This window comes from Melospiza melodia, chromosome 20 (assembly GCF_035770615.1).
Source record: "Melospiza melodia melodia isolate bMelMel2 chromosome 20, bMelMel2.pri, whole genome shotgun sequence".
NCBI lineage: Eukaryota > Metazoa > Chordata > Aves > Passeriformes > Passerellidae > Melospiza > Melospiza melodia.
The window spans coordinates 9,741,836-9,769,035 of record NC_086213.1 but is presented as its reverse complement, the minus strand read 5'-3'; the positions used below and the strand labels follow the sequence as shown (position 1 = coordinate 9,769,035).

General features: G+C 44.8%; 2 protein-coding genes and 1 non-coding gene across 25 annotated transcripts in view; all 3 read left to right on the top strand.

The window, feature by feature from the left end:
* The first annotated feature begins 2,901 nt into the window (after positions 1 to 2,901).
* On the top strand, positions 2,902 to 9,717 carry PUS1 (pseudouridine synthase 1). Its single transcript, XM_063173094.1, has 6 exons — positions 2,902 to 2,946; positions 3,362 to 3,586; positions 4,387 to 4,524; positions 4,760 to 4,862; positions 5,137 to 5,834; positions 7,885 to 9,717. The coding sequence occupies exons 2-6, from the start codon at positions 3,371 to 3,373 to the stop codon at positions 7,933 to 7,935; spliced, it is 1,206 nt and encodes a 401-aa protein (XP_063029164.1). The 5' UTR covers positions 2,902 to 2,946; positions 3,362 to 3,370; the 3' UTR covers positions 7,936 to 9,717.
* A 235-nt stretch (positions 9,718 to 9,952) lies between these two features.
* EP400 (E1A binding protein p400) overlaps positions 9,953 to 27,200 on the top strand; it is a 58,260-nt gene continuing 41,012 nt past the window's right edge. For 5 of the 23 annotated variants that reach the window (XM_063173572.1, XM_063173574.1, XM_063173578.1 and 2 more), the window contains exons 1-8: positions 10,307 to 10,930; positions 11,755 to 11,962; positions 12,991 to 13,182; positions 13,738 to 13,927; positions 16,230 to 17,918; positions 18,367 to 18,467; positions 18,578 to 18,660; positions 22,376 to 23,728. In XM_063173572.1, the coding sequence (XP_063029642.1) occupies positions 22,406 to 23,728 (1,323 nt within the window). In that variant the 5' untranslated portion in view covers positions 10,307 to 10,930; positions 11,755 to 11,962; positions 12,991 to 13,182; ... (3 more) ...; positions 18,578 to 18,660; positions 22,376 to 22,405. Of the gene's footprint in view, positions 10,029 to 10,304; positions 10,931 to 11,754; positions 11,963 to 12,990; positions 13,183 to 13,737; positions 13,928 to 16,229; positions 17,919 to 18,366; positions 18,468 to 18,577; positions 18,661 to 20,315; positions 20,399 to 20,723; positions 20,761 to 20,891; positions 21,008 to 22,375; positions 23,729 to 27,200 lie in introns of those variants that run through there. The other 18 variants (XM_063173567.1, XM_063173566.1, XM_063173564.1 and 15 more) reach the window with 14 other exon arrangements.
* Positions 17,125 to 17,261, top strand: LOC134427597 (small nucleolar RNA SNORA49). The gene has a single exon (XR_010030204.1). It is a non-coding gene; the product is annotated as a small nucleolar RNA SNORA49 (small nucleolar RNA).

The following is a 27,200-nucleotide window of genomic DNA, read 5'->3' as shown; positions in this document are numbered from 1 at the left end:
AATTATTCTGCTTCCAGCTCTTTTAAAGCTTTATTTCACCAGGAGTTAACTCCTTCACAGCATGTTTGAGCTCTCTGGTGTTTAACTTGATGTTGGCTTCTCTGCAGTGGCCCCCTGTGCCTGGTCACCTCACACTCCAGGAGGGGAAGGGTTCTGTGCAGGGATACAATACCCTGGCATAGCTCTGCAGGGCAGGACCTCGTGCTCTCGAGAGAAATGCTAGCAGTTGGATTTATTTAGATTTATTTCCATAAATGTAGCACTAAGCATGGGTGCCATTCCCTGGGTGAGGAACGGCACGTAGTGCAGAGATGTAAACTTCCCTGGGATATTTCTTTCTAAAAACAGCCTTTTTAGGGACAATAGAGTCAGAACCACCCCCTCTCCTGGGAGATGAAACCTGGCAAGGGATTTGAATGCTTTTACAAAACATGTTAAATAGTGTATTTCTAAGAAGGGGCTGAAGCACATGTCAAACACAGGTTTCCTCTTACCATGGGTAGAGAGTAACTGAATTCCCAAATGTGCACAATTTTTCTTCATGTTTCCAGCAAATGCCCAATATAAAACTGCTGGGGAGGAGCAGAATAAGGTGCTCTTTGAGTTCAGCATGTCATCAGTTCCCAGCATGGATGTAAATGGCTTTTAACTACAACATTTGCTATCTCCTGAACTTCCAGTGCTGTGCAGCAAAGCCCTTAAAGTTAACATCAGTTTAGCAGGTTCTTCCTTTCCTTTAACAGAAAAGAATTGGAATGAAGCATCTTTCATAACACAAGGTTTCTCTGGAGAATTTTTTTATTGATTTAAAAGAAATTTTATTTCTTTGTGAATTGAAAGCAAATCCTCTTGAAATAAATACTCCTTTTTCAAAGCAGGGCTTGGGGAGGAAGATGAGGAGGATGCTCTGTCCTGGCAATGGAAGGTGCCATTGGCACAGCAGAGCAGAACAAGCTGCTCAGGGAGGGGACAGCAGCTGCAGTGGGGCCATGGGCTGTGCTCTGCCAGCCGGAGGGCACAGCCCGCAGTGTCCCTGGGCGGGAGCAGGGGGAGCAGTGCCAGAGGTGGCTGCCTGGCAGGGGTCCCTGTGTGTCCAGGGCTGTGGCTGTCCCCAGGACAAGGGACACGGGGAGGTGGCGGTGCGCGTTGCCAGAGCCCCATCTGCAGGCGGCTCCCCGCGCAGTGTGGGGCGAGGAGCGGCGCTGACGAGGTTGGGAGAATGAAATGATCTACCTCAAAAAGCAGGCTAAAACCCCGTTCTGCAGCCATTCTGCAGCCATTCTGCAGCCTGCTCGACAAAGGCCAGGTGTCTATGAGGCCTCAGGTGGTTGGCACCTGGAGAGCTCTGGCAGTGCTGATTTCAGTGCCGAGCGAACTCGGGGCTCCTGAGGCTCTGACTCTTCCAGCTCTGTCGAGTGACCTCGATTTCCCCTATAGCAAAATAAAATAGATAAATTATACATGCGTGTTTCAAGATAAAGTAGATAAGTTTAAAAAAGGAAGAGGTAGTGTGTGCTATGAGAGGTCAAGAGCACAGCTTGTGCTGCCTGTTTTGAAGCTTCTTGGCTGCTCTTAGAAGGGGTAAGGAGCTGGGATACCAAAGCTTTTTCCCTCATGGGGTATCCATGCAAGTCTTTCTCCTATCCCATCACTGTTTTCCATATTGACTGGCGCCTTGTCCCTCACACATTTACCTAAATGAGCCAAACTCAGAAATCAGGGCAGGGAAGGAGGAGGAAGGGATGCGGTGGACAGACAATTGCATAAGATCCACTTCCTAAGGAAATGAGGCAAAAAGAGATTCAGACACTCTGATTGCAGTGATAGAGGAATTTGTATTCCTGTTTCCCTTGGCAGCAGCACTGCACTGTGACAGGCCATCTTTTATCACTTCTCTAAGCAAAGTGCAGCTGGGACCCTGTGATAAATCTTCCCTTTGCTCCATCCCGCTCCTGAAATAACTCAGAAGTGTGAGTTCGGAAAAGGATGTGCTGCATTTCTTCCCCTTATTAGCTGAAACAACAGGCCTGTGATAATCTGACCTGCTTGGAAGTGTCAACATTTCCATGTTCCGTCTGATTGGATAAATGGAAATACAACAATCTCACAACATGCCAGGGAACCCATGGGTAGCTCTGTCCTACAGAGCACTGGAACAAAAAACTATTCCAGGTGCATTTGGCTTTTTGGGAGGGCCATGCTGTGGCCTGGTAAGGGCACCTGTTGAGCTCAGCTCCCCCATGAAGTGCATCACTGCAGATAAAACTTGCTGCACAAAACATGAGCACAAGGATTGCCTGAGCAAACTGCCTGGAGGAAAACCTGAGGGGAAATGGAGCCAGAGGTGCCCATGGAGGGGCACCTGAGGGGAAGTGGAGCCAGAGGTACTCATGTTTAACAGAGGAGGTGTGTGGAAAGAGGGATGTCATCAATGTGCCATTGCTCTGGGAAAGGAACCGTGAGCTGTTACTGCACTCCTGTGTGCCTTGTGAGCCATTCCCTCCCCTTGTCCTCGCCTCACCGGGACTGCAGCGCTGCCAGCGCCCGTTTCCCCATGGATAAGGAAAAATGGGCTGCTTTTCTTACAAAGCCACCACGTACCACTGGAATGTTAGTTTGCCTTTTCCCCTACTTTTTATTTATTTAACAATATTACAATTTTGAGGCGTGCAGGAGGTGGGGCTGAGCAGGGCAATACCCAGACCCTGGTCACCGCCAGCACTGGAGCACGGCGGGCTCTCAGGCTGGGAACCCGGGAGCAGGGCTGGCTTTACACGGAGAGGGAGCTCCGGGAAGGGCTCAGTTCGCTTTACGGATGGCGCCTCCCTCAGCCCGCCCCGCTGCCCTCACGGCGCTTCCCCTCAGCCCGCCCCGCCGTGTCCCCGCGCGGCCGCCGTACCGCGCACGTGCGCGCCCGGCGCGGCGCCGTCGCTGCGCAGCGCCCGCGTAAGTGGCGGCGGCGGCGGGCGCGGGGCTGAGGGCGGCGGGCGCGGCCTCTCCCGCCCGGCGGCTCCGGGGCCATGCTGCGGTGGGGGCTCCGGGTCGTGAGCTGCGGCTTCTCCGCCCCGGGGAGCGCGCCGTGCGCCGGGCCGTGGTGGCGGCAGCAGCGCAGCGTGGGTACTGCCGGGCCCTGCCCTGCCCCGCTGTGGGAACGGGTCAGACCGGGCGGGGCCATCGCCGGGGTCGGCCGGGTGTCCGGGCAGCGCAGGCCCTGCCTGCCTCCTCCGGGGAATGGTGGCACGGCCCAGGGGGGAACAGGGGTGCTCGCCCTTCCTGCCTCAGGCTTGTTCGTGTGCTGTCGCTTTCTGCCCGAGTTCCGTGCCGCTCACGCTCGTCCCATCTGCGGTTGTTTCCCCTGCAGGTTCTTACGATGGCTGAGGATTTGATAACAGCTGTTGCCAGCCAGACAAAGAGACTCAACAGCAGCAGCGAGGTGGTTCAAAGAGTGGAAGAAAATGGGCATCCGAGCAAAAAGTTGAAGAGTGATGCGGATGAGGAAGATACAGAGGATCAGAATAAGAAGTTACCCAAAAGGAAGATTGTGCTGTTGATGGCATATTCAGGGAAAGGCTACCATGGCATGCAAGTATGTGGTTTGGCGAAGCAGCATCTCCAGCTTATTTTTTGTTTTGGAGTCTGTTAGGTTTAGTCAGAGTGCCTGGGTAGGGAAACAGTTGAGCATTTGCAGTGTTAAAAACCTGGACGGGAACAGTGTGTGAATGGCTTCAAATGGTTTAGTAATAACTTAATTTTACAAGGTCAGTGATGCATCTCTGATGATTGTAGGGACAGTGCTTTGTCATAGCACCAGACGTGCCTGTGCAGGGTGGTCTGAGGCACTGAGCTGGCTGCTCCATCTGCTGCTCCTCTCCACGTACTGCAAGCTCCATACGCTTAAAGAATACTTCAGAGGCTCCAGGGGATAACTGACAATCTTGCACACAGACAGGGAAGGGAGCCTTTCATGCTTACACAACAAGGGAGGTTCTTTTCACCAGCAGTAAATATCATGCTTGCAGGCACATCAGGTGAAGTGAGCAAAAGAACCCAATCTAATTTCTGCAAGAAAAATATGTAGAGGCTGGGTTTGGAGCAGCAGCTGTTGGCTTGCAGGCACTGGGACAGTATTCAGGAATCACCAAGAACCTCCAGGAGTGTTGCACAGTGAAATTAGAAATGAGTCCTTATTTGCATGAGTAACACCTAAATCAGAATGGTGTTATTATTAAAACTGGCCAAATACAGTTAGGTTTGTTAGAGAAAGGCTCTTAAGGCTGCAAAGGGAAGACTTTTAAATAATTTCACAACGTTTGATTAACAAAATTCCCGTCTTCATTTATCCCGGTATTGTTCTATTTCTTATTTTTACTGCATCTAACCTCTCAGAGAAACGTGGGATCTTCACAGTTCAAGACAATAGAAGATGACCTGGTCTGTGCCCTTGTCCAGTCAGGATGCATCCCAGAGAACCACGGGGAGGACATGAAGAAGATGTCCTTCCAGCGCTGTGCTCGCACAGATAAGGCAGGTTGGGCAGGGCTGGGCTCTCCTGAGCCCTGGGGTTTGCACAGCTCTGCTGCTGGGATGGACTGCTCAGGCATTGTCCAGCAGCAAGTGAATCTTCCTTGAAACTTCTCCTTTTGTCCTCCTCTATTAAATTAAAGTACAAGCAAATAAACTTGTTATTCAGTTATTTCAATTCTGCGAGTGTTAGAGCTTCCAAAGTACATAGTTATGTGGGGTTTTGTGGCTTTTACAGGGTGTGTCTGCAGCTGGACAGATTGTGTCACTGAAGGTCAGGCTAATAGATGACATCTTAGAAAAGATCAATAATCATCTTCCTTCTCACATCAGGATTCTGGGTAAGAACACTGAAATGGGCAGAGAAAATGTTTTCAAGAAAAGCTTGGGCAGAGAAAATGTTTTCAAGAAAAACCTTCTCCTGCAGAAGGTCTCTGTAATTTTACTTATATCGGTTTAGTTTTAACATGCTTCTATTAGCTTGAAATCGGGGTTCATTTTGAACAAATCTTGCTTAAAAATTTTTTGCTTACAATTATTCTTGTTGGTAGGAGTGAGATCACAATCAATCTGTAACCTGCTGCTTCAAAAACCTAATGTCACTTTTAATTCCAGGCCTGAAGAGAGTCACTGGGGGATTCAACTCCAAGAACAAATGTGATGCCAGAACCTACTCTTACATGCTGCCCACGTTTGCCTTTGCCCATAAGGACCATGAAGTGCAGGAGGAGCTTTATAGGCTGGACAGAGAGACCCTGGAAAGGGTCAATCAGCTGCTGGGCTGCTACAAAGGGACACACAACTTCCACAACTTCACATCACAGAAGGGCCCCAGGGACCCCAGTGCCAAGAGGTACATCATGGAGATGTACTGTGGAGAGCCCTTTGTCAGGGAAAACATGGAGTTTGCAGTGATCCAAGTGAAGGGTCAGAGTTTCATGATGCACCAGATCAGGAAGATGATTGGGCTGGTGATAGCAATTGTGAAGGGTTATGCTGCTGAGTCCATCATGGAGAGAAGCTGGGGAGAGGAGAAGGTTGATGTCCCCAAAGCCCCAGGACTTGGGCTGGTTTTGGAGAAAGTACACTTTGAGAAATACAACAGGCGTTTTGGGAATGATGGGCTGCATGAGCCGCTGGAGTGGACAGAGGAGGAGGAGAAGATTGCTGTTTTCAAGGAGCAGCACATCTACCCTACCATTATCAACACAGAAAAGGAGGAGAAATCCATGGCAAACTGGCTAAAAACCCTCCCCATTCACGACTTCAACTCCTCTGCTGTTGAGGTGCAAACTAACAACAAAAATCCAAAGGTAATGACTGAAGCCATTATTTTACAAATGGAAGCTGTCAAGCTGAAACATCTCTTCCCTTTGTACCAATTTTGTTTTCCATGAAATGCTGTGGAAATGACAGTCATCTGGAGTGTGAAATGTCAATAATCTTTTCTGTCTTTGTGCACTTGATGATAGTGAATGAACTGTATGAACTGTACAGAGCATTGTTTTTGCAGGGTTTTACAGGCAGTAGTTGAGGAGGGAGGAAGGAAAGCTTTAAGCACAAGAAATTTGCATCATCATAAACTGGCAACAGAAATTGTGGACACATTGCCAGCCTTTGCTGTTGTGGAAGTGTTTGAGAATCTAGGTTTCAGGTTGACAATTTTGCTTTAAAAACCTGCTGGCTTTTTGTATTCTCTGATTTTGGACTAATTCTCATTTTGTTACCAGATAAGGTTTGGGATCAGGGAAATTTAGGGCCAACTCTTTTAAATTAATCTGCTATGAGCTCAAAATAGGCTGTCAGAACAACTTCTAAGTAACTGGGATATTGTGAAATTGGATTTGTGCCAACAGGAACTCCTGTGAGCTGTGAGGTGAGAATACATTTGTGCCAACAGGAACTCCTGTGAGCTGTGAGAATGCATTTTTGCCAAAAAGGAAATTTCAGTTAAAGGCTGGCAAGTCCTTGAAGAATGAATGATGGGCAGGGCTAAAACTTCTGTGTAGTGCAACTCAGAAGAAAATAATGGCCTTTTTTCATTTAACAGAGTCCTTAAAATCAGCTTTATTTTGTGTAGCAAATGGAAAATGTTGGAGATGGAGACATGGAGAAAAATTATGTCTCTGCCATTTTAGGGATGATATAAAACTTACAGCCTTGTTGAATAGCACAAGCAAGACACCATGCATTTCTCAGGGTTATTTTTGTACTTGTGGTAATTTTTTTCTGAATTCTGGGTATATGAGAGGGATGTTTGTCACAGGAGGGCACAGCAAAAGCCACTTTGGTTTGTTTAAATGGGACCCACAGAGACTGTGTGGCTCAGAGTCCTTTACCTGGTGAGGTTCCCAATCCCAGATGTATTCCTGGAGGGAGGCAGGCTCTGCTCCCTGCTGATAGACCCAACCAAGTTTGGGTTTGGCATCACAGTGAGCACAAGCTGTCTGGGAAGGATAAATAAGGCATGATGTGACAGACTCTGCTGAGATTGTGCAGGCTGTTTGCACTTCAGTGAGCTGTGCTTGCTGGTATGAAGTCAACTGTGTGAGTGACTTGGAATTTGTTTTGTAGTAGGATATTAAATAGCCAGTGTTAAATTTGTGGGATTTGGTGCTTTCAGCAAGTGGTGGTGAGGGGTAAAAAAGGGTAACTACAGACAGACAAATATTATAGATGTATAGAACTATAGATGTATACTATGGTAGCTTCTCTTTATAAAAATACTTTGATATCAGTTAAAATACTTGCTTCAAAAAAATACATAAACCCCCCAAATTAATTGCACCATATTGCCTTACTCCTGATGGAGTAAGAGAAGAACTCTGACTTCAGTCTGCTTGTAAGTTTCTAATATTTGTAGTTTTTCCTTGGTACTACTCTGTGTAATTGACTTCACTTTCAAAGAAGTATTAGTGAGCCCTGGCTTATTCTGCAATACAGGTTGGATATAAATTCTCTGCAGCAGACAGAATTCTCAAATCTGGCTTTAGACCATGTAACAAACTCAGCTTTTGAGGGACTTGCATAAAAAAGCATTTAACTTGTCTCACCTGCATTTATTTTAAATATCACCATTTCATGTTACTACCCCACCTTTAAATTTCCCACATACTGCAGGAATAATTAAGGAGTTGTAAATGTTGTAAAAAGAAGAAATTTCCTCTCTGCTAATTGTAATCCCAAGTACGTTTTTCACTCCAAGAAGCCTCTTTACCACCAGAGGTGTTTATTACAGTATGAAGTTGAGACCCAGGACTGTTTTTTTACACTTATGGAGAAGTTTGAAGTCAGTATCTGTGCCTCAGGTCAGTTGTGGTGTGAGTGCAGCCCTGACAAAGCATTTTGTGTTTTGCTTTGCAGAAGAGCAGCGATGCCGAAGGCAGCGATGGTTGTGGTGATGATTCTGACTGAGCCAGCAGCACCTGGGACCCTTGCTGCTTGCAGTTCCCTTTGTCTACAAAAAAGTGGCCTTTCCAAATCCAAGAATCCAGTGAAACAGGAGCTGGTGTGCTTGCAGAATGAGAACTGGATGCCCAGGAGAAACTGGCTGGGGAAGACAGTGCAGCAGAAAAACCAGAAGCTTTTTATACCACTGACTGGTTCACCTGACTGATATACTTGAAAACAGTGTAGTGGGAAATCAGCTTTCTAAAAATAATCTTGAAATGCAGGATATCTTAATTGCTATTTGAATAACGTTTTTATTATGTTTACCTGGAAAATAGTATTTTAAATATGTATAATCTCTACGTAAAGATGGGGCAAATCATTTTAATATACTCTTTTTTACTATGAAGTTACGACTTCATGAGCTTTTGATTTTTTAAAAATAATTTACCTTTACTTAAACTGAATCTCTAAGCTTTTATTTTTCATGTCATCCATGGTTTTCCTATGGAATAACATCATGACCCTGAGATTAACTCAGTTACAGTGTGGTGCTAAAGATGCCAGGGTTGTGGATTCAATCCCTTTTTGGGCCATTCACTTAAGAGTTGGATTTGGTGATCCTAGTGGGTCCCTTCCAACTCAGAATATGGATTAGAAACTCATCATGCTGACTGCTGTGAACTGTTTTGGTTTTGAAACAAATTTCTGTGTTTTTGAGAGCTTTGTAGGTCTAAAAGAAATGATTCCTTACTCAGTGGGAGGGCTTCAGTTTGGAATGTGAACTGAGCCATATATTCCAAGATGAGACCTGTTCTGTGGGACTGCCATCCTCCCAGCATTGCCCTGGTGCTTGGGTAGGTTCTAGGGTATAAATCCACAGCTCCAGGTGTGGTTGGGCCTTTGCTGGCTGAGGTGTAACCCCAAAATCCTCTTGAGCCATCTGCAGGATGCAGAGTTGAATTGACTTGGCTTGTGGGACAGAAATGGTGCTGAATTCCCTGGGCTTTATTCAGGCCTGGTTTTGTGAACTCTTCAATCCCATCAAGCTCCTCAGAACAGGGAATGTCTGCAGTGATGTGGGAGGCACATGTCAGAGCACTGCCGTCCTCTGGGAATCAAGTTCATTTTTCTGTGTTTTCAGAATTGCCTACCCTGGAGTTCCTGCTCCTTTTCCCCATCAGTGGTTTAACTTCTGGTTCTTGTTTCCAGCTCTGTGGAGGTAGCAGAAGAAATGACACCCTCCTGCCTTACTAACCTGCAGAACACCATTGAAGGGCTGGAACAAGACTCCCAGAATTTGGATATTGGTACAAGTACTTGATACATTTCTCTTGCTGAGTCTCTATGGAGACTTGCTTTTTAATATGGGACTTACTGAAAATGAGGAGTCAACTCTTTGTCCCCACATTTAGTGGTGTTTTGCTGAAGTCTTTATTTTTATGGTTCCTTCTGGAAATACTCTTTTGGTTTTCCACGGATTTTTTTGGGTTGGTAGGAACTTTGGGGAATTTTTTTGTGGCACAGCTATCCTTTAAAAAAGGATTCCCATGTTCATTTTCTGGATTTTCTTTAGAACTTTTTATTTCATCATGAAGGCCTTGCTTGATTTTATAAGACCAACTGTGTAGAAGTGCCCTGGAGAGAGTTTTTGCCTGGATTTTCATTACAACCCTTGCTGCTCCCTAATATTGACCTACTGTGCATTATCCTCCATCCAGAGCTTCATTTCTCCATACCTTTCTATCTGAAAAAAAAAATTACCTTTATCTGCTTATAATAAAGGCTCCAAAGCTGTGATGTGTACCACAGTTGAAATCAAAGAGAAAATCTATTTGGAGAGAGAAAAAAAAACATGAATTACAATAATAATAATAATAAAAATAAAAAATACTTCAGGGTCGTGGCTCCCCCTCTGTGCGGGTGGGAGCGCCTGGATCCCCCCGCGATGGGAGGCCGATGGTATCGCCTCGAGGGGCGGGGCCAGCTGTGGGCGGGGCGAGGGGCGGCAGTGAGGGGGCGCTGCGGGAGAGCGCGGCTGGCTCGGGGCGTGAGGGGAGCGCGGTGCGGGTCAGGCTGTGCGGGAGCGGTGCGGGATGTCACGGAGATATACGGGGGTGGTACATGGCGTGCGGAGCGGGTCAGGCTGTGCGGGATGTCACGGAGATATACGGGGTAGTACATGGCGTGCGGAGCGGGTCAGGCTGTGCGGGGTGTCACGGAGATATACGGGGTAGTACATGGCGTGCGGAGCGGGTCAGGCTGTGCGAGGGCGGTGCGGGGCGTGGGGGAAGCCGCGGGATGTCACGGGGCTGGTAGGGGGTACTACATGGCGTGCGGAGCGGTGCGGGGTGTGCAGAGCGGGTCAGGCTGTACGGGGTGTGCGGGATGTCACAGGGGTATACGGGGGTAGTACATGGCGTGCGGAGCGGCTCAGAATGTGCGGGGCCGGTGCAGGGTGTGCGGGATGTCACAGGGATAACGGGGGTAATCCATGGCGTGCGGAGCGGGGCCGGTGCAGGGTGTGCGGGATGTCACAGGGTATACGGGGTAGTACATGGCGTGTGGAGCGGCTCAGGCTGTGCGGGGGTGGCACAGGGCAGTGCGGGGACAGGGCACAGCCGTCGCTGGCGGAGGCTGGTGCCGGTGCGGGGGAGCGGGGCACTGCCGAGCCCTGTGTCAGCGCCGACTCCGTTCCGGAGCAGCGCCGGCACCCCGCGCACCGGGCTGGAACGGCCTTTACAGCCCGGCCCATCCCGCCCCGCTGCTCTGGAACTGGCAGCGGTGACACCAGGCAGCTTACTCCTGTCACAGCTGCCGTCGCCTCCCGTGCGTGTCACAGCACCGACCTCTCTCCCTGACTGCAGCCCGTGTGTCCCTGGGCTGGAGACAGCTGAAATTTGGCCATCCTGCACCTTCAGAGTACAAACATACCCAGTCCAGACTCAGAATGAGCTGCAGCAACTGGATAAATCTACTGGGACCATGAAGAATTCAAATGGTTAATTTGGGTTAGAAGGTCAGTGTCCATTGAGATCAACTCCCTTTACAGATGAGCAGGAAGCAATTCTGCAACCATAACCCCCATTTTGTAGCAAAATAAAGTGATTGTAAAATTTAAATAAAGATATAGAAATGGATAGAGCTTTGGAAGTGGTAGTCCAATGCACCATTTTATTGATAAGGACATACTTTATTAGGCTAACTTTATTTCAGTTCCAAAATAGTAGTTCACAGAGAGACTCTTAATTAGTTCTGACAGCAATTAAAAAAAAGTCATGAACTTTAAAATAATGCTGTTACATCTAGTGCTTTTATTAATGATTGAAGATTAAGTGTAAGTTTTAAGTTTTGTAATTAAAGATAACTGCTTTAATGAGATTTTCTGTAATTGTAACATTATATCCAATACCAATTGTTACACATTTTAAAAACCCTCTGGAGAAAATCTTAGAGATCCTAGCAAGTGCTGCACGTCTCATTTTCCATGCATTGGGTTTAAATTTGTACCCTCTGAGCCCAATTTGTTGCTTTCCTTAATTACTGTTGTTGCATGAAATTTTTCCCTTTTGGTCATTTGATACCCTGGTAGAGATTGGTTGTGTAGCTGTCATCTCTCTGCAGGGTGTTGTTAGCACAGATCTTGTCAGCTTCAGCAGTGGGTAAGTGCATCCTAGACTGACTTGCTGCTTGAGTCACACCTCAGAGCTTCCAGGCAGGCAGGTCTGTTGGGGTGTGGTGGAAAGCTGATTTCCCCAGCTTTGTAACAGGTTGTGTTGCCACTTTATTTGGTTCTCTTTGTCATTTCACTATTTTCTTGACTGAAATTGCAATTTTTAACAGTCGCTCTGCAGGTGGAGTGCCTCCTGTCCCTCAAGTGGCTCAGCAGATCATCCAGGAGGAAAACCAACAGCAAAATGGACCAAATTTGTCAAATCTGCTCAATTCCTTACACAGCAGGAACCCAGCTCTGCCCCAGCAGGTACAACCAGCAGGATGGGATAAGAACCGTGTGCTTGTGTTCCCAGCTCCAGTTCTCTCACAGCAAAAGGTATATTTGTATATTATACAACATTTATAAATACAACATTTGTGTATTATCTTGTATGGGGAGTGCTGACTTGGTGTTTTGTGTGGAGACTTTGTGGATGGCAGAATTTATCACTCCAGGGAGTAAGGAGTAAATAATTCCAGTATTTTTTGCAGATAACTTTGCCAGGCCTGATAATTTTCTTCAGACAGCTGTGGTATATTTAAGCTGGGTATGAATCTTTACAAAAAGATTTTGTATTCATTTAAATTTAGAATGCTCAGTGGATACCTGTGCCTCTCATTTGGTTTTAATTAGTGCTGCAGATATACATGATTGTTCTTGAATAAAGGAAAGGGGTGAGAAGGAATCAGACACATTCTCTAGGGAAGTAGCATTTATTCCTGTAATGAAGCCTTAGAAGGAGTTTTAATTAAACAGAATCCATTATTTTAAATTTTTATGCATAATTTTAAAATAAGGGGGGAGGGGGGATGACAATGACAATTCGTGCTGCTTGTGCTGACTTGCCAGCAGTTGCAGGATACTTACATGTGTTAATAAAAATGCCAGGAACTAAATGTGTTTTTATATGAATTTTTTAGGGAATTTTGTCCATCTGCCATCTGGCAGAATATTTAAATTCTGTGAAAGTTCTCACTGAATCAGCCAGCACTTCTGAGGAGATCTAGGGGTACCATATTTTAGGAGGAAAACCAAAAGTTCTCAAGATTGAGTAGCTCTGCATCCCAAGATTCTCTACTGACTTCTCATCTAACCTCTGCCTCACAAAGTCCCTCAGAAACTTTACAAAAAGCTGCACAAAATGCATTTTTCATTATATTTTAATAAAGTGCAACTTCAAACACCATGGAATGTTTCCAAGGAGTGAATAATTATTTCTATTGATTATCCATGTAACATTTTAACATTTTTCACCGTGTCTGTCTTGGTTTTGTGTTGTGCAGTAGGATACATAAGTTTAATTTATTTTTTTTACTATTTTTTTTTAACTTTATTTTATTTACTTTACTTATGTTTACTTGAAGGAAAATGAAATTCTGCAGCGGACAGCAGCACTGAGGAAAGAAAGTTTTTGATCTCTGAAACCTCTGCCCAAACTCCATGAGGCCCCACAGCACAAATCACACCATGATTTCTCTTTTGGAGGAAGTGCAGTGGATGGCAACAGATTTTTTTCAAGAAAGAAGATAAAAGATGATAACAACCAAGAGAATAATGTGAATATGATATTTTAAATAAATAATAGGCAGCATTTACATGGTTAGGATGTGATCACTGGGGATCTGGGATAGATAGTTTGGGGTTGCCTCTCCACTTTTGTAAACTTTAAACAGTACTCCTTAAGGGGTTGTAATTATTTTCTTTCTTTAGAAATGTACTTTTTAGATAGAATTGAGTAAAAAGTTAAAATATTTTATGGTTTTATTTTAGGATTAATGTGTCAAGGGGGTCTGGAATGCCCGTTCTATAAAGACAAATGTTTTAATTACAAGCAGTGAATGAACTGCAGAGTTTGTCATTAGAGGGTGCTGCCCTGTTTGTGACTCCTGGTAACATGAGCACAATGCTCTATTTCCATGGTGTGGGCTTTTGGAACCTTTTAAAGTAACAGCAGCTGCTCTGCAGTGTCACATGACACGTGGCTCTTCAGTTCCACTTTAATTCTGCCATCAGCTGGGAGCTTTTTCATCATTCTCACATACTGCACTCTATTACTATTATTTTCTTAAACTGCAGCTGAAGAGTAATAAAATATTTCTTTATTTTGTGAGGTTTTTTTCTTTTACTGTAATTTAAGCACACAGACTGGTCTCTATTTGATGTGATTGGAATGGAAAACCAAATCACTTGCTATGAAGCACAAATGCTGCCAAAACTGAAGGTAACTGGAAAGTTTATGGAAGAGATCTCCTGCTCCCCTTCAGCACCCAGACTTGAGCCAGTGAAGCTCCAACCAAACAGGTATGCAGTGTTCAAATGATTGATTTATTTTTTATTGATTTTTTTAAAGTAACAGATGAAAAAGAGTAATATTTGTGAGGGCTGAGAGGGTTCATTCAGAATTATTTGTTTATTTTTTTTATCTTCTGTTTCCAAACTGATCACTACTAAAGACTTTATGCCTTTAAAGTCTTCTGAAGGAAAGCAGAGTGATTTTACTGTTTAATAGTTGTTTTCATTTATGAAAGCTCAGTTTTGGTCTTTCTGGCCAGAGTTGAAGTCACTTGTGGTGTTGATCAAACACTGAAAATTACTTATGGAGTAGTTTCCTAAGCAGAATAATTAAATCTCCTTCTAGTTAATTTTCAGATGTACTTTCAAAACACTTAAAGATTTTTTTATGGAGGGGGGAGAGAGGGAGGGAAGGACAGAGGGAGAAAAAAAATGCTCAGTTAAATTTTGAGCTTATTTGAGTTGTGTATCTGAGTCTTCCCTCAGAAGAAAGTTAGGAGGGTTCAGTTTTGAGTCTTGGAGCAAATGTAATTTTGCTGTAGAGCAATGTAGGGTTAAATCTTACAGTAAATTAGCCTGGTATGAGAATGGTCAGTGAAGCCCAAGACAGCCTGTGTGACACGTGGCTGTGACAGGTGACAAGGAGGGTGTCCCTCGTGTTCTGAGGCTGCTCTGCCAGAGGAGAGCATTGGCAGTTAATGAAGGTAAGGACTTGGGAGTGACAGCTGAAGTATGTATGTAAAACAGAAGAAGAACTCATTCTTTTTCTGGTTAGACATCTTTGCTTCCCTGGAAATAGCATACACAGACCAGTTATTGTGAAATCAGCTCTTAAAACTGCAGTGCTTTTGAAACCATACCCATAGTTAAAGCTCTGCTCCATTAAGAAGTTTGACCCTAATTAGCATCTTTTGGGGGTTCTCTTCCTGTCTCCAGACTCCAAAGATGGCTAAGGAATATGGGAATTCTGTCATGCCCCTTCCTGTAATCCTTCAGAGACCAGAGCATTTGGTGTACCTGAATTTTACAGTACAGTGTGTTTCTTCTGTGTGTTGAGAGAAGCAGAATCCCTCCTGCCATATGCTCTTCAGCTGGGTACCTCTTTCAGCTCAGATTACTGACTAAAAATAATATTTTTGCCAGTAGGCATAAACTAGAAAAGCAGATTTATTTTTCATTGCAATACCAAAGCTAACATTTGTCCATGTATCACAAGTGTCAGCTTTTCTCCTGCTCTGTTCTCCATTCATAGAACTCTTGCATGAGCTGAATTATCCTTATTTTCAAGTTTGTTTTTTGCATAAGCTTTATCTGGTCACAATAGATTCAGAGAAGAATTTTGAATTTAAAAGGTATTCCAGAAGAAAGAGACAACTGAAGGAATACCTGGACAAAATATACTTCTGGAATGAGTGTCATTGTTCCAGAACCCCCCTGTATGGCAGAGACCTGTTGGAAACTTGCCCTTGGATCAGGGAAAGAAAAATCTCTCAGCATTGTTGTGCCAGGATTAACAAGTGGTGCTGGGCTGGCTTTGCAAATTGCCTTCCATGCTCCAGCACCTCAGAGGCTGAAAGGATCCATTGCAGGAACTCATTCTGACACTGAAACAGCAGCAGATTGCCCTGAAGGATTATTTACTATTATTATTATTATTATTATTATTATTATTATTATTATTATTATTATTATTATTATTACTACTACTACTACTACTGCTACTACTATTATTACTATTATTATTACTACTACTACTACCACCACCACCACCAGGTAATTGATACAAGTCCATGTGCAGTCCTTGCACAGATTTGGGTGTGTGCTACCCTCCAGAACAGGGTATTTATGTGAATAACTATAAAATGATAAATAGACTGCCTTGTTTTATCCTTTTTGCAGGCTGCATTCCTCTATGCTGAACCTATTTGCATCTCAGATGTAAAATTTTGGATCATTCTAGGATCTGAAACTCTCCATAGTTCCATGGCAACTGTTATTAGTTATATAACAATTCTGCTTTATTTTGACATATCTTGTACTTGTTGTGTTAATGCTGACAAAAAAAAAAAAAAAAGAAAAAAGAAGTGGGAGTTGTAATTAGCTTCTCTTTGTAATTTTATGGATAGTGGTAATTTCCTCTTCCCTTTTTTTTTTCACTTACTTGATGTCAGCTTTTACCTACATGTCCTGATTTACTTTGTATTACCCTTATCCAGGTGCTTTGTGCTTCTTTGCAAATATTACTGGTTTGAGTAATTAATATCCCAAGCAGTTAAAAATGAGTATAACAAAGTTTTGATTTGTTTTATAGAGACCTATGTGTGTTCCCAGCTGGAGCTGTTGCTCCTCCTTGTTTGTATGGAGCAAATCCTCCTTACATATGGACCCATGGAATGCAACCCCTGCAGTTCAGTCTGGAGGAGCAGAGGTGGTGCAGGAATTGGTGATGCAGGTATTGGTGATTCAGGTGTTGGTGATTCAGGTGTTGATGATTCAGGTGTTGGTGATTCAGGTGTTGGTGATTCAGGTGTTGGTGATTCAGGTGTTGGTGATTCAGGTGTTGGTGATTCAGGTGTTGGTGATTCAGGTGTTGAACACCCACCACTGCTCACACCTGTGTGCAGGGGCTGTCTCTGACTATGAGTGTCACCTGCAGAACCCTCAGCTTCTCACTCATAACCAGGCAAGCTGGGAGCTCTGTCCTGCTTTGGCAGCTGAAAGCAGAAGGGACAGAAGGTGCTGGTTTTGACACAGATCATTGCAATGCTCAACATCCTGGAGCTTTCCCTGAATTTCCATTTCCCCATGTGAGTGAGAGTGGTGCTCACAGCTGGCATTATCTGGTAAGAGGATCTCTTCCTCAAGCTCATAGTGAGTTGATGCTCATGGTGGGAGGGAGAGTGCTAAAGGGAAGTCTAAGACATTTGCAAGATTCATTTACATAATTTCCTTATTTATTGAAGCAAATTATGTATGTAGCTGTAGCTCAAATATGTAATTATACATGAAGTATGTCATTTGATGAGGCATCTAGGGTGTTGCCAAGGAGTATGCCACTAGTTATCCTACCTTTATGAGCAATTTGTGCTTCAAATGCAGATGGTTTTTTGCACAATAGCCATTTGATTAATTTGCTTTTGCTTTCATTATCTGTAGCTATTTACATTGTTAGTACTTTAAGTGTAGTTGGTGTTTTTATGTTTGCAGTTCCTCAGCCTTACTCCAGGGGCTTTTATTTTGTAGAGTGCCCTGGCATTGCCTGAGGATAAATTGAAAGTATGCTCCTTTCCCTCCCCAGTAAGATTCTCTGTATCCTCTGGGGCCTACAATTTGAGCAAACATTACCAATATATTGAAGTTTTTTCTTACTTTTTATTCCAAACTGCATCATTATGCTTTCTGTTAGATGCAGTATAAAACATAAAAGAATACTTTGCCTTAAAGCAACACAAGGGAGCACAACAGAAAGGATTTGATTTAGTCACAGACAAGAAAAATGATGGAGTATGTGCAGGAATAACAACTCAGTCAGGTGTGCTTAGTCATAGGCCATGATGTGATTACTTGTAATAGATCTTTAGGTTTTATATGGCTGACTGCACCATAAATTAATAGTTTTAATGATAGATTAATTATGAGCTGTGTAGATCTGTAATATGGCAGTCAGATAACTTGAAATGTTTGCACACTTAATGTAGGTTGGGGAAGTAATAAGAAAGCAATTTTTCCAATCTTCTCATTCTCTTAAAAAAAGTTTGTTTAGAGATTTATCCTATATTAATGTCAATTTGTAATTAAATTGCTTGTTTCCCCATTTTAGGAATTCATAAAAAGCTTCAACCAAGACAAGTGATCCTTCTGTGCTGTCCTGTCTTCCCACACTCCCTGCACAGGTGTCAGTCACACAGATGTGATTCCTCTTGTCTTCTGTGACGCTGATGGACACAGAGATGGTATGGTGTGACAAAACAGCAAGAGGCAGAGATACCCACACATACAGGTGAGTTTCATGCTAAGAAATCAGTGTTTTAAAATCAAAAGTAAAGAGAAGATTATTTGGGAAGAAACTAGGATTTTTTGGTTGAGGTCACCCTTGTAGTTTAAGTAACTTGATCTTTCAAGGTGCCTTCAAAATTTTTATCATACCCCTTCCCTTCAGACTAGGGGGAAAATGAAAATCCTGACCTTCCCACACTGCTGCTCCTGCCTTTCTCTCCCACTTTCATCTAACAAACCATCTGGACTTCTGTGTTGGGACAGCTAAAATAAATGTGGGTGTTTTCAGCCCTTGATAAACAAAAAATGCCATTCTTGATTATCATTGAGTTTCAGATGCAGTGATGAGATGCTGTGTGTGTAGATGGATTTGAAAGCTTCTCTCAAATGTTTCTTGCCTTGGAAGGATGTGCTGAGAGCACAAGGGGTGTAATGGGTTCTTTGTTTTACAGGTTTGCAGGTAATTCTATTGAAGAGAGGCTGTTGCAAAAACTATTAAACATGATTCAACAACTGGCTGCTCAGGGAGGGGATTGTTCACTTTTTATCCCAGGTACTGTAACATTAAGAATGTGAGCAGTTATTTGATGATACATAAAAAAATAAGTGTTTTACTAGATCTGAGACAGAATTTTAAAAAGGTAGTGGTTTCTTTATTTCTAGGCTTGATTGGGAACCAGTGATGTGTGTTCACAGTTAAATTGAGTAGAAATCCAGAACTGTCAGCTCATATAGAAAATCAGAAGGTAACAATATCTAATAAATATTGATAATATTGATATTGATACATTGTAATAAAGATTTGCTTGTTCCAATGATAATGTTACCCTTTTATTGACATTGTTTTAATCAATCAAAAGCAACATCTGCAGCAAAATGTGTCAAATACATCTGTAGTCTGACTTTTCTAAACTTGATTTTAGGATGACTAAAGAATTTTTGCATTTTTTCTTAAAGGTCTTGGATCCTATCAGTGGTGTGGTTAACTCTTGCAACAATGTTTATCACTCCCCAAAGCAACACCAAAATTGTTACATAAAAACCATTGCAGGTCCAGAGGGAAAGGAGAGTTTAAGTTGAAACTCGCTTTGCATTGTGAGGACTTGGGGGGTTTTGGGGTCTTTTTGTTGATTTTTTTTTCCTTTTAATTCCTTATTGCTGTTAAGAGTACTATGAGAGTTTTGACTAAGCAAAACCATAACTAGATTTTAGAATTTTGTATAGCTTGGTATACAAACAAATGCTAGTAAATACCTTTTCCTAACAGTATGACTAATATAGGTTATATTTATTACATTTCCATGCACTTAGGAATATGAATTTCCCCAATGTTATGATAATATGACCTTGGATGTATCATTTTGCACTACCAGAATGTTAAAAATAAGGGAGAGGAGACGTTTATTTTAAGTGGTAGGATATGAATTGTCTTCACTCAAGACTATTGATAACTATGAATTTTGAGAGTGGGCACTTTTGATTAGGTATTTTTGGTACCTAAGCCTTCACTTTGTATTTATTCCAGAATGTAGGTGGTCATCCTCTTTGTGTTAGACAAGCCTGTGCAAACCACCAGAATTCTGAGTGTATTCAAATCTGTATAAATCGCTTTGAGTTGATGACAATGACTAGAAAAAAAAGTTCCTCAACTAGATTTCTCTAAGTTTACTTTTACTGTCAATATTTTCCTCAGATTTAATAGTAAATCACTGGTGGCCTGATTGGTGAATTTGTTTTTTCTCTTAAACATGAACGTATTTCACGGGGATCTTTTCTTATCAAAGGCTCTGTGATAATCTTTAGCCTTAAGGTAAAATAGCGTTTACTGTCCAAGAATCAAATCTGTGCTTGTTTTGATGTAAAGAAAAGCCTGAAGTGCGGCTCCATCTGATGTACCCACGTCCTTCCTCATGTCCGGGCGGACCCTCCTGAGCATCAGTGAGTGCGCGTTGTGTCACCTGGCACCACCGAGCAGAGCCGGCCGTGCTCCGAGCTCTCTGCATACCCTGACAGACGGGGATGGATGGGGTTCCCTGTCAGCTCGAGGCTGAGCAGCTCCAGCTCCCTCAGCCTTTTCCCGTCGGAGATGCTCCAGCCGCTTCATCTCCGTCGTTCCCCGGCCGGCCCCGCTCCGGGCGCTCCCAGCCTCTCCTGCCCTGGGGACTCAAGCCCCGCCAGCTGCAAGTGCGCCTTTTCACACTGTGTATTGAAGAGTAGCGACAGCCCCGCTCCGTGCGCGGACAGAAACTGCCCTTTGCTCGGTGCTACAATAAATATCATTTATCAGCGCTGTCGCCGAGCCCGTTCCTATCGCGACAGGGCCCGCTCCGCGGAGCGCGCAGGCGCGGGGCTGGCGCAGGCGCGGCGCGGCCCGCGGGTGGCGGCGCAGGCGCGGCGGGACGCGGTTTGTCTCCTGCCGGCGCTGGTAGCGGCGCCCCCGCCCGCGCTTCCTGCCCGCAGCGAATGGAACCCGCGGCGCCCGCGGTAAGTGCGGCCCGCGGGGCCCGCCCGGGCCCGGCTGCGCGCCCCGCTCCGCCCCGAACGGCCCCCGCCGGCCCCGCCGCCGCACCGGGGGAGGCCGCGGAGAGACGGGCCCGCCCGGCGCGGGGCGGGGGACGCGGGGCGGGCAGGGCCGGGCCGGGCCGGGCCGGGGGAGCGCGGCCCCGGCGGAGGAGCCCCGGGCGGGGGGAGCTCCCGCGGAGCGGCGGCGGCGGGGCCGGGCTTCGCCCCCGGTCGGGCGGGCCCGGCGCGCTGCTCGCGCACAAAAGGCGATCCCTGCTTCGGGACCTCCCTTATCGGCCTGTAATTAATTAAGTGTTTTCACTGCGGCCGTAAGTGTTAGTGAGGTGCGGGTAATTAAAATAATAAGACCTTGTTACTGGTGATATCTTTTGAATCTTAATGATTTCGTATGGGCGCTGTGAAATAACCACAATACCTCGAAGAATTGCAGTATTGTTAAATCTTTTAGAAAAGCGGCCTGTAAGGAGTGCGGCTTTTTCCTCTTCCCGCTCTACGGAGCTCGTTCGCTCAGGTTGGAGCTCCGGAGAGTGGGAGAGCCGAGACCCGGTGCGGAAAGCTGAGACTCGCCGGGTGAGCCGCGGTGCGGGACGGTCGAGACCCGCCGGGTGAACCCCGGTGCGGAAAGCTGAGACCCGGCGGGTGAACCCCGGTGCAGGGCTATCGAGACCCGGCGGGTGAACCCCGGTGCGGGGCAGTCGAGCCCCGGTGCGGGAGAGGCGAACGCGGCCGGAGGAGCCGCTGTGCCCGCTGCGCTCCGCGGTACCCCCGGCACGGGAGGTCCCGGGCTCTCGGTCCTCTGTCGCTGCTGGCACGCCTGTGACAGCGCTGCTTTGCTCCACCTTCCCGGACAGCCGCCTCTCTCCCGGGGCAAGGAAGGGAATCTCCATCCGCAGGGCTTGGGCGGATGGCTGCAGGCAGCGCAGGGCAGGGCAGCGCTGGCTGTGATGTGCTCCGTGCCTGGGCGGCGGGAGAGCCGGCGGCTGCATCCCAGCAGCGCTGCCGTGCCGGGGTGCTGCTGCCTGCTGCCGCCTGCGACCGACTTGGAGTTAGGAGCACAAAGGAGTGGCAGCATGTTTGTGTGTGTTTGGCCTGAAGTGCTAAAAGTGAAAGTGTTGCTTTCAAAAGAGGGGAGAGATTTTGAAAGGGAAAAAAAAACCCATCAGGTTTCGTTTTCTCTTGATGCTATTTCTGTGTGACTCCCAGTCCTGAATCTACCTGTCAGTGCAAGTCATTGGAATTTTTGTTCGTTCTGGTTTTGTATTTCAATTACAGACATTTTGGTATTTCTGGGTAGCTTGACCCAATAAACAGCATTTGAAATGAAATGCAGATTTGGTTAATTTTCATCTCTTGTTGTGTTCTGAAGGACAAAAAAGCAACGTTAAGGATCAAGTACAGTAGTTTTACATACATTTAGATGACTTGGCTTCAGTAGCTAGAACAATAAAGTTGAATAGTCTGTCCATTTTCTTAGTTTTAGTTGCTGTTGAAACAATGGACTATACATTTTAGCAATTAAATTTACGATAACTTCGCATTAAGAGTTTAAAACACTGAAACATTGGTAATAATGAAGATGAAAAAAGAGTAGATGCCTTTGATGCTGGAGACTATTGTTTCTTGAAGTTCCACAGCAAGAGAAAAAGTCCTGTTCGTTCTTTTTCTTTTTGTTATTATTTGAAGTCATTCTGCCTAGCCAAGGGAACACAACATTTGTAAGACTATTCAATAGTAGTATTAGCTAGAGAAATTAATGAGGCATTTAATTGAGATTTGGTTGTGCTGAGGGTTTTGGATAATTTGAAACATTTTAAGTAACTGCAAAACCAGGATAACAGAGTTCTTACTGTAACTAATCTTTCTAGTTGTAACTATATAGTTTCAGTTGCAGAAGAGTTTTTACATTCCCTGAATGTCTGTTTTTGTGTATTTCTTTAGACGACACTGTAAAACCTTAGATCAGTGAGAATGCACCATGGCAATGGCCCTCAGAATGCCCAGCGCCAGCTGCAGAGATCCAGGTCCTTCACGGGCAGCGAGGGAGAAGAGCAACAGGCGAATCTACCCCAGTCCCCCGCTGCCTCCTTCGCTCCCTCCGCGAGCCCCTCGGCGCCGCAGTCGCCCAGTTACCAGATCCAGCAGTTCATCATGAGCCGGAGCCCCGTGGCCGGGCAGAACGTGAACATCACCCTGCAGAACGTGGGCCCGGTGGCCTCGGGCAACCAGCAGATCACGCTCACCCCGCTGCCGCTGCCAAACCCCACGTCCCCCAGCTTTCAGTTCAGCCCCCAGCAGAGGCGCTTCGAGCATGGCTCCCCCTCGTACATCCAGGTCACCTCTCCGCTGCCCCAGCAGGTGCAGTCGCAGAGCCCCACCCAGCCCAACCCGGTGCCGGTGCAGGCGCTGCCCAACGTCCGCGCGGGCACCCCCGGGCCCGGCCTGGGCATGTGCAGCCAGAGCCCCACCAGAGGCTTTGTTGATGCCAGCGTGCTGGTGAGGCAGATCAGCCTGAGCCCTTCCAACGGCGGCCACTTTGTGTACCAGGAAGGACCGGGGATAGCACAGATTGCTCAAGGAGCTGCTGCCCAAGTGCAGCTGCCATCGTCCGGCCCGCCCGGCACCGTGAGGGAGCGCCGGCTCTCGCAGCCGCACTCGCAGTCCGGGGGCACCATCCACCACCTCGGCCCTCAGAGCCCCGTGGCCAGCGGGGCAAACATGCAATCCTTGACCAGCCCAGGCCACATCACGACAACCAGCTTGCCACCCCAAATCAGCAATATTATCCAGGGGCAGCTAATGCAGCAGCAGCAGCAAGTGCTTCAAGGGCAGCAGCTGAGTAGACCCATTGGATTTGACAGGACTTCTGGTGGGTTGATAGCAGGAGTTGGAGGACCGAGCGCGTTTGGAATGACATCACCTCCTCCTCCCACGAGTCCTTCACGGGCCACCGTGCCACAGGGGCTGTCGAGTCTTCCTCTCACTCCTACAGCTAGCACAGCAGTGAAAAAACAGCCCAAAAAGTTGGAGGAGATTCCTCCTGCCAACCAAGAAACTGCTCAAATGAGAAAGCTATGTTTGGATCATCACCACAAGCAGATGGAAATTCTTAAGGAAACTTTTAAGGAGTGTTTGATTGAACTGTTTTTCCTGCAACATCTTCAAGGGAATATGATGGACTTTTTAGCTTTTAAGAAGAAGCATTGTGTTCCTCTGCAAGCATACCTGAGGCAAAATGACTTGGATCTGGAGGAGGAAGAAGAGGAAGAACAATCTGAAGTCATCAATGATGAGGTAAGAAACTTCGTTGGAATAAAATCATAGATGAAGTTGTAGCACTGGGATTGTGAAATATTAAAGAATGGGACAGGACACGAAAAGTCATTTTTGCTTGGTGAAGTCTGGCAGTTTTTAATAAAATAGTTGGCCTGAAAGAATGCAATTCTGCTGGGTAGTGTGATTCAATGGGTTGGTTTGAGTGTGCTGTTAGATTTTTGGATTGAAAATAAAAGCATAGAGAGGGAGCTTTAACTGTCCTAGCTGCACACAAATAAAGATGGTAGAAGTGTGGAAATGGTTTTAAGCTCTCGGAATGGTTATGACTAGTAATCATAGTTTGAATTTCACTTAGCTAGACTTGGACAAACCAAAAAAGAATGAGCAAAAGCATTACAAGAGGTTAACCTGACTCATGTGAGTTCTAATCATAGATGTTATTGAAGTTCAGTGTTGCTGCAGCCAACAAAAAATGTGAATTAATCTAATTAGTGAGGGAGAACATGTGTAAGGGTCCACAGTCATATATTGCATTATTCAGAGTGTCCTGGAGCTCTGTGTGTGAGCTGCTGTTTAAAGGATTTACAACCAGCCCTTACAGACTGGACATTGACAAGTTCACTTTGTTACTTATGCAAAGGTTTAAATCACTAACTTGAATTCACTGCTTATTGATGGCAAAGAACTTGAAAGAAGCTTGCCACAAACAGGTGCTGTGCAGCTTTTCCTGCGCTTTTGTACCCATCTGTGGGTGCTGGAGCACTGGTCTGGTGCAGAGCCTGCCCACAAGCCAACTTGGCAAGTGGTTGCAGCAGGGTAGATAGAACTGATGCCCCTGCACCACTTGGCACTCATAAATATCTTCTAAAATTTGTGAATTATGTAGCTGCCAGTTGTAGAGGAACTAATATTATGTAAAGAACCTTGTGTTGCTTTGTATACCCTTTGGAAATGAGTGCCTTCTCTCAAATTTAATGGCTCTTAGGTATGAATCATTAGCAATCATACCTTCAGTTGGAATTAGTAGGAAATTTTAACAGAATAATGGCTGAAGTTTAATTTGTTCAGCACTTTGTTGTATAAGCTTCTTAATTAGGTAGAATATATTTCTGCTTGTGACAGTTACAGACAATTTTGAAGGAATCATTACTTTATATAGTAACATAAAAGCTAGCCTGTTACTGTAATTTATTGACAATGGATATTCAGTATTTTTTTTTCACCTGGTTTGTGTTTTGTCAAATTGTTTAGGTGTTCTTGTTGGGTTGCGTGTTTGTCAGCTGAAATAACCAGGTATTTTTAACTACCATCTGCACACTTTGAGGGATCTTTAGTGGGTGTAAATGGTACAGGTTCCTTCAAGTCAGTGGTGCTGTACACTTTAAATTTAGAGTTCAGTCTCTGCCCCGTGGTGTTTTGGGTTGAGAATTTGCTGTACTTCGCTGCCTTCTCGTGGTGGATCCTCTTTTGTTTGTGGAAGCTTCTTGTCCCTGTAACTGCTGGAGAATTTTGCCAAGTGCAACAGCTGAAGTCTTTATGTGTTTTCAAGCGATGAATCCTTCTGAAAGATTAGGACACCTTTTGAGTATGTTCTTTCTTTGTATTTTGTTGTCGTGTTCTGTTTTATTTCCCCCTCCCCTCTATCACTTTCTGCTAAAGCAACGCGCTTCATCCCCTGCCTGGAAGGTTGATTTCTTTGGGAATTGGAGGGGAGAGTGAATGGTGGCTGTGCTCATTGCTTAAATAAATGTTGAAGCTCTCTTACGTTCAAACTGTCTGTCATGCTAATTTGTTGTCTGTTAGCAGCAGCAATCATTCAGTTTAAAGCACACTTTTATGTTAACTGGATTTAAGAAAACGTTTCCAGTGACAGAAGTCACAATAAAGAGTCACAATAAACAGTCAAGGCTGTGCTCTGTTCTGCTATTAAAAGTAAGACAGAACTCTAAAAATGGGCTGTGCTCAAAACAAGCTGTACTGGTGGTGGTTTAGTTATTATCCCCTCTTCAGTGAGGTGCCATCAGTACCAAAGGAGTGTGTTGAAACATTTTAAAAAAAGAAAAACTTCTAAAAAGAAAATGATTCTCCCTTCTTTTTTTTTTTCCCAAAATATTTCTCTCAGGTAAAGGTTGTGACAGGAAAGGATGGGCAGACTGGTACTCCTGTCGCTATAGCAACCCAGCTTCCTCCAAATGTTTCTGCTGCTTTTTCATCCCAGCAGCAACCATTTCAGGTACTTTTCAATGGTTCTAAAATGTAGTTTCATCCCAGATTTTTTTTCTTCATTCAGATTTGATATTTCTTAGATGAATTAGAATTTTCCCAAGAGCCCATCCCTTATCATCTAAACAAAACCAAAAAACCTCTGCAGTCTTCAAATGCATCAGTATAACTGAAGCCTTGAGGAAGTTAAAGCTTTGTCTCCAGGTTGCTGGCTTATTGCATTAACTTTCAGCTTGAATGTTTTCACTTTGGTTTGTTTGTCTTTGTATCCCTAATGCATTTGGTTCATTTGTGCATTCTGCGTAGTGATGATATGGATTCTTTGTCTGTGGCATTGTAATTGTGGATTTCTTCTAAAATTCTTTTCTTTTTTTTTCTTCCCCTTATGTATTAAAGGTTTTGAGTGTGGCTACAGAAGGTTTTGGATTTGCCTTCCTTGAAATGTGTTAAACAACAGTACTAATCCTCTGGCACAATTTGTTTTAAATAATTAACTGCTTTCCATTAGCTCTGCCATAAATGTTGGAAAGAAGAAACAGAAGTGCTAATTTTTATTATAAAAGTAATTTTTAACAAATTTTTTTTTCTTATTTCATGAGGAATGCTGGAGAAAGCCAAGAAATAAATGTGATAATCAGTTAAAATGTTTGTGGCATACTGATGATACAGCTTTTCAGTTCAGTGTGGTTTTATGCAGCGGCCTTCAACTCTGTTACCCAGACATCACTACATATATACCCTGAGAAGTAATATGCCCTAATTCCATCTGCAACTAAAATATTTACCTTTTAGCTCAATGATATGCTTGGCAGGTGTGGCAGGGTGAATGACTCTGCTGTACCACAGCAGCTGCGCTGCCTTTATGTGGCCTGTGGAAATGGAAAGTGAAATGAAATACAGGATGGGTTGTGTTCCTGTGTGGAACAAACGGGATGTTCCTGTGATATTGTACAAAGGAGTTGTGCAGCAAAGGGGATTGCACTGAGAGCTCTTAGGGCCAGTACTGATATGTCCTGGAAGCCTCCTTAGGTGGTCAGGCTTCATTTAAGCTGTTTAAAATGCCTAATATTATATCAGGTTATTTATGGTGTGATTAGGGTTACCACCAAGCTGTAGCTGCAGCAGTGGTGATGCTTCTGAAGGTATTGTACCATGCAGTTTCAGGGAAACTGGTTCATGCTAAAAATGCACAAAACTCTGTGTGGTACTGACCTTTCAGCACAAACTGCTAACAGAAAGTTGCATTTCTTTCCATCAGTCTTGCTCT

Coding starts and splice junctions, on each gene's coding strand:
- PUS1 (XM_063173094.1), top strand. CDS start 3,371: ATGGCTGAGGATTTGATAACAGCTGTTGCCAGCCAGACAAAGAGACTC. Junction 3,587..4,386: donor AAGGCTACCATGGCATGCAA/GTATGTGGTTTG, acceptor CTAACCTCTCAG/AGAAACGTGGGATCTTCACA. Junction 4,863..5,136: donor TTCTCACATCAGGATTCTGG/GTAAGAACACTG, acceptor TTTTAATTCCAG/GCCTGAAGAGAGTCACTGGG.